General features: G+C 30.1%; 2 protein-coding genes across 10 annotated transcripts in view; both read left to right on the top strand.

The window, feature by feature from the left end:
* LOC126899801 (uncharacterized) overlaps positions 1 to 15,683 on the top strand; it is a 73,504-nt gene that overhangs the window by 24,918 nt on the left and 32,903 nt on the right. For 7 of the 8 annotated variants that reach the window (XM_050675013.1, XM_050675014.1, XM_050675012.1 and 4 more), the window contains 2 exons: positions 8,011 to 8,313; positions 11,102 to 11,436. In XM_050675013.1, the coding sequence (XP_050530970.1) occupies positions 8,011 to 8,313; positions 11,102 to 11,436 (638 nt within the window). The remainder of the gene's footprint in view (positions 1 to 8,010; positions 8,314 to 11,101; positions 11,437 to 15,683) is intronic. The other variant, XM_050675020.1, reaches the window with a different exon arrangement.
* LOC126899802 (uncharacterized protein DDB_G0289917-like) overlaps positions 1 to 15,683 on the top strand; it is a 145,235-nt gene that overhangs the window by 113,319 nt on the left and 16,233 nt on the right. The gene's annotated exons all lie outside the window — the stretch shown is intronic.

Raw genomic sequence — 15,683 nt, 5'->3', positions numbered from 1 at the left:
TTTTTTCAATTTTTAAGGGTAATGTCTTCGACTAGATACGATTTGTGATCTTTTGACGTATCATTGAAAGAAATCGGTTCGGTGAGAGCTGAGAAAAAGTGGTAACAGAAAAAAAAAAAAAAAAAAAACACATCTTAGTAAAACCAATACCTTCTCAGCTTCGCATCGAAGCTAAAAATTAAAGGTTATATCATTTAATAATGAGTCAATAATAAACCCTAGCAAACGTTTTATTCATTCATCGAGTGATATAGACAAATCATTTTCAGGTATAATAATTTTTGATATAATTATTTTTGGATGCCTATTGAGTGATTTATACAATAATATTGAGAAGTATGTATAATTATGCGTTTGAGTCAAACAAATACATTAATTTACAATTGTTATATAATATAAATGAAATATATTTAAATTAAGCAATAAAATTCATATATTTAGTAAAAATCATTAAGTCGTATCACATATGGTTCGTCGTATATGATCAAATATTCGTAAATATGACATTTTTGGCAATTTTACGAAATATTATGTATTTTGACATTTTTCTAAAAAACTAATGGATTTAAAAGAAATACTGTAAGGATTTAATTTATACAAAACAATTAGATCTACAATTTAGTTTCAATATTTTTTTTTCTGAGAGCGCTAATTTACGAGTTAATTACTAAAAACTAAAAAAGTACCCCTTTTGGCCGATTTTCAACCCCAAGTCGGCATGGGTTAAACTTATCTGATCGGCCTGAAATTTTTTGTAGCCTCTTTTTATATGTATACATACAAATTTGTGGGGTGAGCCCGAAGAATTTCCAAAATTTTCAAAATAAGGGACACTAATATATATATGAATATTTATTTATTTAAAATTAAACAGCAAAATAAAATTTAAAATGATACACTAGTGCAATAGTAATATATATAGATAGTACCTTTCAAGTACGTCGTGAGAAAAAGGCGGGTGGCGTTAGTTCGCGTAGGACGTCGAAGGCAAGATAGATCGTTCACCGCCGGCGCTCGGTGGTCGACCGTGGCGACCGATAATAATAATAAGGCGACTGATGGAAAAGACAAGGTGACCGTGTATTAAACGTATCGCAAAATATACGGTACTGTGTCAGTACATTTTCTTCATCGCTATCAAAAGCTAATATTGAATCATATTCAATCTTATTTAACGGGGTCCAGTCACTGCTACTATCTTCAAAAAAATCATCAATTATATTAAAATAAAAAAAAAACACTTTTATAATATAAACAACCAAATACGTCGTACGAGACGTATAACACACGGAATAACGATCGGATAGTAAGACAAAACGACGATCACTAAGAATAATACAGTATTTTCCGTACTTACTTTCCTAACAAATTTCAACTTTAAATCTAATAATAATATTATTATTATCTTGTGTGTGTACTAAACTTAGTGTAACAATCAACAATACTATTCGATGTAGTAGAACGACCCAACTATCTGAAATTGTTTCAAAGTGCAAGTAGATAAAACGACTGATCTTAGATAAGTCGTTCTTTACTAAAAATAATTTATTACATTTAAAAGTGTAAAACGTCGTAATTATATCTCCAATCAATATTAATACAATTTTGACTTGTATTTGTCGTTTTAGCAAATCAATCAGTAAAATACGAATTTTTAGAATATGCACTCATCTCAAAATTTTCAAATTTTGAGTTGCGTCGTTCTTTTTCTGGGAGTGCGATATATGGATTTTGCGTGATTCTATCATTGATATCATATTATAACATACTCCTTGTTAGGAAATATGATAATAAATGCACTTATACACTATTATGTTCACTATTACTTATTATAACATGTTAGATAACATTTATATATATATATATATTTTTTTTTATAAACTCAATTCTACTACTATTTGTATTTTCATGTCAATTACAGATGCTTATTCAAGTACTGTTGCCAGTAAATAACGTAAAAAGATAATGCTTACATAACATGGATTAACATTTAATACCATAGGAAAATCGCAAAAAAATCAAAATTAACCATATTTCAAAATATTATATTAACGTAACTACTGAATTCAAATAAGAGATTTTGGTATCAAAATTTTTCTTTAAAACTTATCTATAAAACGTCTATCTACAAATCTTAAAATGAATTTCATAAAAAAAATTTTTAATTGCTTAACATAAAACATATTTTAAATTTATTTCAATATTGTAAAAATTTAATAAAAAATTAAGTATAAAATGTTATGTGGATATAAGTTATATGAGTTATCAGTTAGAACTGTTCCACCACGTAGGTATATTTATATACATTTAAATATGTATTTATACTTATATGAAATAAATTGTATTTATCCCATTCATATGTCAAAAAGGTATAGCAATTTAAAATTTTATATTTTGAGGACAATTTTACCTTCGATGCAAAGCTACTAAGCTATTATTTTTATTGTAATATGTTGTTTATTATTATTTTTTTGTGTTTGTCGATACTTTTTCAGCTCTCATCGGATTGATTTTTTTCAATCAAAAAATCACAATTTGTTTTTAGTTAAAGACCCACTAAATTTTAAAAATTTTCCTCTGATAAATAAGAAAACTCTCCCAAGTTAGAAGTTAAAATGATATCAAAATTTTATGTTACATACTATAAATTAAAAAAAAAAAAATTGTCCTTTTATGTGCAAATGACCGTTGAGTTAAGAAAAATGTTTTTTTGTGTAAAAATTCGCCGTGTTTTTCCTGATGGCATTTTAACTTAAAACTGTCATAACTTTTTAAAAATAAAAAAATGTTTTTGTAAATACTCTAGATCAGAGGTTTTCATAGTGTGGGTCTCACCCCTCGGGGGGGGGGCACAAAAAATATTAAAAATCAACATTGTATTAGTAGGACAGAAAAAGATTTGTGAAATTTCCGTAATAATATTCGCGTTCTGTATTATATACAATTCAGTATATTTATACATCAACTTATACAATTTGGCTCAACAACTAAAATCCATACATCTTTCCAATGACACTGTGTCACGGCGAATATTAGATATTTCGGAAGATCTCAATGAACAATTATTTGAAAAATTAAAAAATAACGTTTTTGGCCTTCAAGTTGATGAAGTGACTGATAAACATAGGCAATATTATTTATTGGCTTATGTTAGATTTATTGATGATAAGGATATAAGAGAAGAAATACTTTTTTGTGAGTCCTTAACCACTAATGCTACTGGAAAGTGTATTTTTGATATTATTGACAATTTTTTTAAACAACATGATAAGCAATGGAAGAAATGCGTTGGTTTATGCACGGATGGATCCAGGGCTATGGCAGGCCAGTACAATGGACTTCAAGGTTTGGTTAAAGCTGCCCCAAACATCAAATGGACTCATTGCATCATTCATAGATAGGTGCTTGCCTCAAAAGATTTGAGCCCTAACCTAAATTAAATTCTTCAAACTGTCGTTCAAACAGTCAATTTAATAAAAACATAGCCGCTACAGTCAAGGTTGTTTAAAGTTTTGTATGAAGAAATGGGCTCGGAGCATACAGCACCGCTATTTCACACCGAAGCTCGGTGGCTATCTCGGGGAAATATTTTAAATAAAATATTTGAACTTGGAAATGAAGTATTTATGTTTTTAAAAAATTGTAAAAAACCTTCAGCAGAGTTGTTCTGCGATACGCAGTTCTTTTTGAAGCTAGCTTACCTTACGGATATTTTTTCAAAAATTAATGTGTTGAATAAATCTCTACAAAAAGAAAAAGTCAAAATTTTCATTTGAGAAGAAAAGATACAAGGCTTTATTAAAAAGTTGTCACTGTGGGAGGCTGCTTTGAAAACCCGGGATTTAACCGTTTTTCCAACATTATTGAACATGGTGCAAGAAGTTGAGTGTGAGGAGATTCTTCAAGAACAAACAACATGTTTTGTAAATCATCTGTCAACTTTAAAAGAAAAATTTAAAGAATACTTTTATGAAGATCTGCAACCATTTCTTTAAGTAAAACAACTATTTAAACCGTTGAAGGAATGTTGTTCATNTATTTCAACCGTTGAAGGAATGTTGTTCATTGAGTTTGGCAGAACAAGAACAGCTCATTGATCTTCAATGTGATGAGTTTTTGAAAGCTACATTTGAACAAGACAACTCACTAACAAGATTCTGGGTAAGTGTAAAAGAAGAGTGCCCGATATTGTTTGAAAAAGCCATGAGAATACTAGTCCCATTTGCTACTACGTATTTGTGTGAAACAAGCTTTTCCGCCCTAGCATCAATGAAGTCTAAGTACCGTGGAAGACGACTGGATGTCAGCAAAGAATTGAGAGTAGCTTTATCAAATATCTCTCCTCGTTTCACCAAACTTTGTGATGAAAAAAAACAAGCCCACCCATCGCATTAAAATTGGCCGATTGATTAAAACCTTTAATAAAAAATACATTTTATTTTAAAATAAATTGGTAATGTTATTATCAATATAAGCCTATAATTTTTGTTTTTTTTTAACTTTTTGTTAATCTAAACTTGACTATTAAAATTATTTTTATAAGGGGGGACTAGGCCTGAAAAGTTTGAGAACCTCTGCTCTAGATATTTACTTGCTCATAAAGTGGTATTCATAATAGATACTTATGAACGAAAAGTAAACTTTATTGTGTTATTTTGAACAAATTAAAAAATTTTAGATATTGCAATCGCAAACCGTAAAATTATAATTACACAAAGTATTGTGAAATATTACAGATTTCCATCAAAACGTTTTATGATAATGATGTTAATTACTGTCAGATATCTATATTTGTCTCGATTATGCCGAGTCTTCACTGTCCTTGAATTTTTAGCATAGATGCGAAGCTGAGAAGGTATTGGTTTTACTAAGATGGGTTTTTTTTTTATTTTTTTTTTTTTGTGTCTGTTACCACTTTTTCTCAGCTCTCACCGAACAAATTTCTTTCAACAATACGTCAAAAGATCACAAATCATATCTAGCCAAAGACATTACCCTTAAAAATTAAAAAAATTTCCCGCGTTCCCCGTAAATGGGGGAAAACTCCAAAAAAATTACAAATTTAAAAATCGCTAATTTTCGAAATTTTTTCAATTTTTTTTACTAAAAACTGCCGTAACTTTTTTAAAAATGAACATATTAATATAATTTTTTTTTTATAGTTGCTTGATGTCTTTACCTATCATTTGGTATATATTTTTTATAAATATAACCCTTTTAACACAATATGACCCTTTAACAGGCCACAGGAAGAATTTTAAAATGGTAACAATGACAAAATTTACCGATTTTTTTTGGAGATCTCCCCCATTTGCGAGGAACAAGGGAAAATTTTTCAATTTTTAAGGGTAATGTCTTCAACTAGATACGATTTGTGATCTTTTGACGTACTTTTGAAAGAAATCGGCCCAGTGAGACCTGAGAAAAAGTGGCAACAGACAGATTTGAACCTCGTACCTTGTAATCGTGAATGAGACAAGTGTTACCGTTTCGGCAACTGTTCGTTACTTTCGTAACATGGAAAAATTGGCTATTTAAAAATAATTATTAGAATAATATTTAATAAAATAATTATTTAGGAAAAAAAAAATTTGTGCTCCTTACATTTTTCGAAAAGTTATAGCATTTTTAAGTTGAAAATTTAAAATCGAAAATCGAAAAATTTAACACAAAAAAAGCGTTTTCTTAACTATGGCACCCGTTTGCATGTAGAAGATAAAGTGTCGGAACAAATTTTTTTTTTCATTTTATAGCACATAAAATAAGCTTTAATTTGATATATATTTAAAGGACGCAGTATTTCCTGAACATTTTCAAAAGTTAAGTTGAAAAAGTTAGTTTTTGTAAAAAAGTTGCTATTTTAAATCCCCCCAATGAGCAGGTTAAGTGTTAGATTTTCAAAAAAATGATATCAAATTAAAGGGAAATATCTAAGGTTTTAGTATAAAAAAAAATTATGTTGATTTGTTGGTTTTTGAAAAAGTTATGGAAGTTTTAAGAAAAAAAGTAAAAAAATTTCGAAAATTAGCGATTTTTAAATTTGTATTTTTTTTGGATATTTCCCCCATTTGCGGGGAACGAAGGAATTTTTTTCAATTTTTAAGGGTAATGTCTCCAACTAGATACGATTTGTGATCTTTTGACGTATTGTTGAAAGAAATCGGTCCAGTGAGAGCTGAGAAAAAGTGGCAACAGAAAAAAAAAAAAAAAAACATGGTAAAATTTATATATTCTCAGCTTCGTATGGAAGCTAAAAAAATACTATTTATGTAAAATAATTCTTTTTTATATTTTTAACTTTATAATGCTATAAATTTTTGGAAAATGTATGGATTAATAAATTTTTTTTTGTATGAAATGTAATATGGATCAATACATTTTTTTATGAGAAATAATATTTATATCCCTTTTTCATTCGACATACATTATCTCAATCAGGATATTAATAAGGAAATAGCAGATTATGTAGTTTTTGGAATAATCCACCAATTTTTTAAAATTAAACACTATCTAAAGATTTGCAACGAACCGATTTTTTTTATTGTGATTTTAATAACTGTCAGATATTATTACGCTTGATCCAACTATGCCACGTCACCACTGCGCCCACGACCAAACTATCTGAATCTATGTTATCTCATCTTATCCACGATTGACACTACTCCTATTCTCCCTCTCATTAGTTCGTTCCTTATCCTATCTTTTTTAGTCACTCCACTCATACATCTAAGCATTCTCATCTCTTCTTCACTCATTCTCTGATCTACTTTCTTATCAAACACCCAACATTCTGAACCATATATAATATCTGGTCTCACTATAGTCTTACAGAATCTACTTTTCAGCCTCGATAGAATTCTTTTATCGCATTACATATCAGAGTACTCTCTCCACTTTAACCACCCACACTTACTTACTGCACAGTTGGCTTCTTTGCACAAGCGTTTATACTCCATCCAGTCTTACCTTCTTTTGCTCTTCTGCCATACTTTGTATTGCTTTTTCTTACTTTCTATGATTTTTTGAACGTCCTCATCCCACTACCAGGTTTCCTTGTTTCCTGGCATTCTACTCCTACTCTCACCAACAATCTCCTTTGCAGTATTCTTTGCACAACTAGCAAATCTAATCCACACATCATTTATGTCTTCCTCGACATTCCACACCGTCTTCTTTTTTATGGTGTTTACAAACTCTTTTTCATTTTCCCCTTTCAATTTCCACTGGATCTTCGATTTTTCCGCTGTGTTTCTTTTATTTTTGTTGTTTCTTTTTTTGGTATACCACAACTCCATTACCATCAGTCTATGTTGTGTAGTACACTCTCGCATGGTATAACTTATTGATAGACGGAGATTTATATCTCCGCCTATCACTACATCCTCATTGCCAGTTACCCCTTGCATCACCTCATCCAACTCTCTCCAAAACACTTCCATGTCTATTTCATCACATCTTACTTTTGGTGCATAGGCACTTATTACATTCTGCATTTTTTCTTCAAATATCAATTTTACGACCATAATTCTGTCACTTTTCCTAGCTACTTCTACTACTCTACTTTTCATCTCCTCATCCATTATTATCCCTACACCATTCTTTGTAGTAGATTTACCTGAGTATAATATTTTATAACCCTCGCCTACTTCTCTTGATTTCTCTCCTTTCTACTTAGTTTCCAGCACACAACAAATGTTAACTTTTCTCCTCTTCAATACTCCTACTAATTCTCTACTTCTACCAGTTAATGTTCCAACATTCCAAGTACCTATTCTTACTTTAATTTTATTTAATACCAATCACTAATAAATTTAGTCGTTTCGCTAATCCTTTATTTTTAAATTTATGTAGAATAAACATTATTTTATTGAATTTATCCAATATTTTAGTAAAGATAAAATCTACCATAATAGTGTAATTATGAACTATACCCCCTCATTTAATAGATGTCTCAATATTGTTCACATTAGTTTAACATGTAAAAGATTAATCTACGTATATTAAATATAGGAGAACTAATTTGGAAACAAACACGAGGGCATCCAGAATTAAATACTACCAAACTTTTTAATAAAAATGATATAGTTTATGTAGAGTTTCCTGTTATAATACCAGATTGTAATTCTGATGGTGTTAATGAATTGGCTTTGGTTCAGCAAATAAACAATACGCCCTCAATAACTATCGCTTCTGGAAAAAGTGGAAGACCAATGATAAGTAATATTTATAATGAAAACTGTACAAAGATAACCGATCTTATACTGAGCTACGACGTTTCTTTAGTATATATTTGTCGAAGAAATTCCGGAGTTGGTAATGATTAACTTTTTTACTTTTTATATCAGACTAAGTTGTTGGCTTATGTAGTTAGATTAAATGCAACGGAAAATTGTATAATTATAACAAAACATCTATTTCATAGACTATAAATAAATATTATTTGTTTAAAAAGATCTTCTGGAATAATTTTGGTCAAGTCATTCATTTTAAATATGAATTTATTCTTTAATATTGTCTTAGCTAGCAAGACATTGGGACGCCCTATAAAATATGCACTACCCCAATACTTTGTTATAATCAGCCAAAATAGTATAAATATTCGTAGAAAGTTACACAAAAATAATTATGTAAGAACAGAGTGGTTGGTTTTGGGATGCGTCGATGTCTTGTCTAAGTTTGCCAACTTTTTTTAAATTAAAATTATTAAAATTGTTATTTGCAAAAATAATTTCATAGACGATGATTTAAATATTTCTTCTTAAACAAAATTTTTGGTAGAAATTTAAACAATACAGTTTTCACCATGAACTACACATGATGTTAATCTCAAAGTTGGTAAAACAAAAACTTTTACTATAAATTGCCAGATAATAGTTTGACGGAGTTGAGAATTATGTATGGTTATTAAGTTACAATCGATGATTAAATGTTTTATAGTATATTATATTTATATTATTATACAAAATAACAAATGAATGTCGTCAAAAGTTCCGTAGTGGTTTCCGTAAGGAAATGAATTATTGGTATGCTTATGTCATTCGCGGTTACCCAAAGTAACGCGACCTATCTGACGAGGAGAGCCAGTGTGTTGCAGTTGCCATTTGGCGATTAGGCCGAAGTTGCGATTCGACCGTGTCATACTTCCTCTCCAGCCCGACTGGTCAGCTAACACCGCGTGCCTAGGGAAACTGGTTTGTTGGCCCTTTCTACAACTCAGTGAAGTCTGGGGCCACAATTTGCGGGGCATCCCAGACTGAGTCTTTTAGCTCAAACACAATATCGTATAGCTGTACGAAGTCCATGTATATTTGTATCCTTCGGTCTTCTCCGACAAATACCAAGAGAAGATTATGTTTATGGTTGTCGGACATGTTGTATCCAAAAGTTTTTTATTAAAATTATCTCCTGAGGCGTCATGTTTGATGGCAGTGACATGCAGCTTTTTCTGGCGTTTTCTTTTGGTCGCAAACACTTCCTCGTCTAATATTTTTGCTAGTTTCACGAGGCCAAGCCACATAGGAGTAGATCTCGCGAGAAACTGTTTATCAGTGTTGGATAAAAGGGATGTGCGCAGTAATATACTTAATTCCCTTCCTCAAGGTAAATCGGTTTGTCAATCCGGAGCTTTCGTACATACTGGGCCAAAGTTGGATCTTTGGCTTGTCAATTTCTAGTGTCGAAAATAGCGATGATCTTCGGGTAAGCATCCTTTTTTTTATTTCCACTAATTGACTTTGTTCGGATAAATCTCCTGACTTCTGACAGATCTTTATCTACCGGAGTTTTCTCCACATTCTATCTCACTTGCATCCGTATGAACATTAAACGATTGTCCCTAAAGTAGGGAACAGTATCGATGTGCAGATATAAGTGCTTCTTTTAGCTATTGGAAAGCCACAATGCTCCTCCATACTAACTGAGTAGATAAGATATTGTTTAGGTACATAAACACATATTTAGCGACTTATCTACTGGTGGGAAATTCGTTCACCAGTGCTCAGTTTGGTTGTATTACTCCAGATGAGCTTTTTTACGGTTTAACAATTTCTTTTTCTGGTAGCAGTTTCTTATTTGCCCATTTGAAGCTATTCCCTTCTATGAAATACTTTTTCTCTCGGGCCGCTGCTCCCGGAAGGAATCTTCAAACCATTGGCCAGCTCTAGCAGATCTTCCATTGATCACAGACACTGGAGCGCTGTGGAGATCATTGCGTATTTAGCTCCGTATCGCTTTGCTGTTTAACTTACTTAAAAATTGTTGTCGGAATACTGTCATATGAGGTTCAAACAGCGAATGGTACCACACCATTTACATGCCATAGAGTGTTGGAGTCATCTTGTTTCTTATCGGTAAAATCCAGAAGAGAATCACGTGCCAACTATGTCGCAGTCACTATCCTGCGGTTATGCCGGAGTTGTAATTCGACCGCGTCAAGTTCAAAATTAGTTTCATAATTTTCTAATTTGTCTAAATTTATATGTGATAAAACAATAGCTAAATTTTCAAATACTTAATCTAAAAATTGTATTACAGTAAATCTATTATTTAAAAATTTATGTATGTACGAGGTGTATTTAAAAAATAACGGGAATTTCGTTTTTGAAAAAAATATTTATTTATTCGTGTATGTCGCATATAAAAAAGTCCCTATTCGATATTATACACTTGTGCCAACGCTTCTTCCAATATTCTAATCACTTTTTAAACTCTATCTTTGGGATAGCCTTCTAAACCTTTGTTTTACTCTTGACAAACTCACAGTAGTCATTTGTTAACATTTTACACACTTTGTTACAATTTAATTCATTTTTAACGCAAAATTTTATTCAAATCCTTTGATCAATTTTTTTTAACAAACGAAAATCGGCGATGTCATAATAACACATCTAATCAATCTTAGCAGCCACCACTGACAAAGTAAAAAATGAAACCAGCAGAAAATGTTATCATACTCATAAACGTGTGTACCAACATTATAAAAAAAAATTTTAATAATCGTACTCTCCTCCATACCCGCGAAATTTAAAAATTCCTGTTATTTTCTGAACACACCTTGTACAAGTATAAAATTTTCATCTGCGATTGTTACGTGAAATTTCAGATTCTCTGGAAAAAGTTCAAATTAAAAGAATATTAAACTGCACCGGAGATTGGATACCAGATTCTGTATACCAAACCAAACGCGAACATGATAAAAGTGATGATAACAAATATTCATTAACAGCTGGAAACTATATTTTAAATTTAACAAATAAAGATAGTTCTAAAAACTGTCCAGCAGAATGCAATGTTTTTTTGATAATCATCAACAGTTTTGGTGATAAAATATGGTCTAAACAATATAATCAGTCATATGCAATGAATCCTGTATCTTTTGAACTTCGAAACAACATATACGGTTTCATTGTTAAATTATGGATTTTAACAAAAGAAACGGTTAGTAGATTTTATGATCTTAAGTTAAAACAGAGTAATAACAATTATTTATCAAAATCTTTTTTAATAATTTTTAAAATTTTATTAAGTAGTTGATCATACAAATGAAAATTTGAGTACTATAAATAAAAAAACATGATGCTTAAATTAAACTTGATTAAATTAAATTCTGATGACACCTTAGACATCTAGATATTAATAATTTTTTGGTAAAATGGTTAGTTATTGCTTCAACAGTACGTCTATTAATGAGACAAAAATTATGAAAACGAATTTGAATTTACTATGGATTAAGGGCATTCGAACAAAATGTTTGGAGGAAATAACTTAGTTTTTATCTTTTTTTTTAATTTATTTTGAATAAATGAACATGTAATTTTATAATTTTTTAGAAGGCTGCGATAAAATAAGGGAGCTATTGGATTACCCCAACACCTAAATTCCTGTGCTTTTAAGACATTACGTTTTAAGTGTAATAATATACGAGTCTTGAATACTTTATTAAGTATTACTATCAGTGAAGTAGTGTATTTAGGAGTAGGGTGTACGTTTTAACTTCCCTGAAACTATTTCAGATATATAGTTGAGAGTGTGCATTACCTACAGTAAGAATCTTTAGTGAAACTTTACTCGAACTAAAATCCTTTGCGTGTTACTGTATCGGAGTAGTAAATTAAAATTATAAAATATTGATAACATAATGGAAACAAAATACAGATGTATAATTAGTTATCAGATTTCAATGCAAAAAATATTATTTTGTTGTGGTTGGCGCGATGTCAATTGTCTGATCACTATTTAGTAAAGTAATCTTGATCGGTCATAATTTAGTCATAATAAAAAAAAAAAATAAATATCTTGTAAGCTAAACTCATTATAATATAGTTTAACTTTACAAGGATCCCGAGGAGGGTCTACCCTGGGCTGAGGCAAAAACAGAGCACCAGGATTTTTGGTACCTTATCCTAGGGGTAAGGTTATAAATAATATTTATGATTTAATATAATTATTAAAATTTATTAAATATTAATAACAATTTTTTTTATCATAACATAACGAAAGTACTTAAAAAGAGAATGGTACATAAAAACAAATTAAATAATTAAATACACAGATCCCAAATAAAAAGGTAAATATGGATGATAAAACTTTACAATAAAATATTAAAGTTAAGAGAAACAAAAAAAATTTTTTTGTATTATTATCTTTAGTTACACATTATTCTTGAATTTTTAACTATGTAATACTTTTTAAGTTCATCCCTTATGCCTTGGAAGGGGGTCAACTTTGTTTTTTTAAATGGTAACACATATTTTTAATTTAATAAAATGTTTGAGTTTTTAATTTAATAGTAAATGGCATTTGAATTTTTAATATAACTTTATTAGCTTATTAGATATAAACATTTAAAGTTTCAAAATTTTGAGTTAATATACATGTATAATACACATGGGATTGTAAATACAGGTAGCTAATTGGATTTTTATGACATTGCTGTCTCAGTCACGGATTGTTTATTATCAATTATGATTATCAATAGATATACTTTCTGTATTGTCAGTTAGTGTATTTATAAACTCATAACAATGTGCCTTACTACAATTGATAATAACAATGCTGTGTACCTGCTAATATCGATGTTAAAAAAAACCAATTAGCTACCTATATTTGTAATCCCTTGTGTATTATACCTGTATATTAATTAAAAAATTTGAAAATTTAAATGATTATATCTAATAAACGAATTAAGTTATATTAAAAATTCAAATGCAATTTACTATTAAATTAAAAACTCAAACATTTTATTAAATTCAAAATATGTGTTCCCTTTAAAAAAATCAAAGTTGACACCCTTACAAGGCATAAGGGATGAACATAAAAAGTTTTAAATAGTTAATAATTTAAGAATAATGTGTAACTAATGATAATGAAAAAATAAATGTTTAAATTATTATTATTATTCTGCAAGTGATTGAATGGGTTATGATAAAAAAATCACTCTGTATAGACAGTCATGCATCCAACAGCTTAGGTATTTTCTCCTAAAGAGTAATTTACTTTATTATGATAAATAGTATATCTATTTTCATAATTATAATATTAAAGAGTCAAATTAATTAATAAACATATAAAATAAAATAGGAGAATATAGGAAGAAAAAAACCTGAGCTTGACAGATCCAATGCACGTGTCAGGGCATAATGGACATGTCACCAACGTCATTGGGTAACCTCTACATTTATGTAGAGGGCCCACTGAGATGTTCACCATGTCCACCCTGACGACTCGCGAGAAACTGTCAGCTCTTGAAAAGGGAAATAATAAAAAAAATTGACCATTCATCATAGGAAATTAATAGTTAACCTCTATAGTCAGTAACTAAAAATGTAACCACATAATCACATCACTAATAAACAAATTACTTAAGTGTGATGGTGTCACGTTACCATTATTGTGAGAATTATTTTAATAAAATACAGACAGCACATCCGCTTCTTGAGACTGATGAATTAACAAATAATATTTATTGCCAAATTGGCAATAGTTATAATTATTATAAAAACCCAATAGACCTGACCATCGTGGTCAGTCGACTCCAGTGCCTTGTGTCATTCATCAGTCTCAGTACTCGGTTGTCACTGTCCGGCTTACTGCTTAAAGTAAAGTCTTTGTATATTCCTTTTTAAACCTATCTACTCTCTTCCACAACATTTCAGAGTACTTGTGTCTTGCACTTCGTCTGCACCTCGTACTTCATTATCCTCTCCTAATAACTAAAGTACTTGTGTCTTGCACTTCGTCTGCACCTCGTACTTTGTTATACTCCTTATCTGGTAGCCCAGTATTTGTGTCTTGCACTTCGTCTGCACCTCATACTCGGCTACCCCGTTCTCTCTTTAAAGTACTTGTGTCTTGCACTTCGTCTGCACATCCTCATTTTCATCTTCGTGCACATAACCTTTTACATATACTCATTTTCGTTTTATTGTGTTACGACATAAGTTAATTACTTAAAATATATATACACTGTGTAAGAAAAACAAAAAGATAAACAATACCACATAATCTAGCTGATGTCCAAGTTTTGATGTGTACATTGTTGATGTCATTATGATGGGCTAGCCAAAATGAAAAATATTACTCCATCATGAAGTTGACGGCAATGGAAAAAATCAAAATTGACAGTATGATGTAGTACTAAAAGGTGTGTAGATGACAAATGACGATGATGATGATGAAGATTCTTTCTGAACATAACCGAGATTTTTTATGCCGGCTTGATCACACACGGGAGAGGATACTTGACAGTGTAACCTTTGACATATGTGGTATTTAGGATGAGGATCACAGGTGGTAGGAAACATGTTTCAATTTAATAAATAATTATGTGTGTATGTGCAACACCGAACCTACAGATGTATGACGCGTACTGTTTAAATACAGTTACCTTTGACCTTATACTCATGATCATTTTATTACGTTATGTTATGAATACTTAACTTAGTTTTATTATTGTCCCACAATAGTAATAACAGATAATCATAAATTGAATTGTAATTGAGGTCGGCCTAAAAGAATGTGTATATAAAGTATTTTTCGGTGTTGCAAAACCGGAAAGTGGGCCGACTGCGACTGTTGTAATTCAGAGCATCGTCAGTCATTTGACAACTATTGTGCGATTACTATTACTTTTATTTTTAATAAACTAATTAATTATTCGGCAATACTATTTTATTTTATTCTATTTGTTACTCTCGTAACAGTTACAATGTATTTAAATTTTTTTATGCAAAACACTACCTTGAATTTTCAGCTATCCTTCCCCCGAAGACATTTAAATACTTTCATAAATGATAATCACAATGAAACCATTTGTCTTTCAATTTTATTTAGCTCCTTAACTGACTGTGAAACATGATTAAATTCAAATATTTTGTTCTAGTGACAAAAATATGATTGATTTAACAATACAAAATTATCGACCGTATTTTTTTTCAATGTGAGTACTCAATCAAATGTTATTTTTCAAATTCAACAATTTTAGTCTCTCTTAACTATCGTACTAAAAGTTATTAAAACTAAAAAATATTTTTTACAATATGTATCCGATTTAAAGTAACAAATTAAATATATTATACATTTATGCACTGTAAAATACAGTATATGTAGATACTTTTTCTTGAAGTATAAGTAATATACAGAGTGTTCAGTAAGTCAGGAAACGGGTTTCTATTGTTCTCATTGTT

This window comes from Daktulosphaira vitifoliae, unplaced genomic scaffold, assembly GCF_025091365.1.
Source record: "Daktulosphaira vitifoliae isolate Bord-2020 unplaced genomic scaffold, ASM2509136v1 Scaffold_2, whole genome shotgun sequence".
Taxonomy (NCBI): domain Eukaryota; kingdom Metazoa; phylum Arthropoda; class Insecta; order Hemiptera; family Phylloxeridae; genus Daktulosphaira; species Daktulosphaira vitifoliae.
This window is presented reverse-complemented; position numbering and strand designations above follow the sequence as displayed.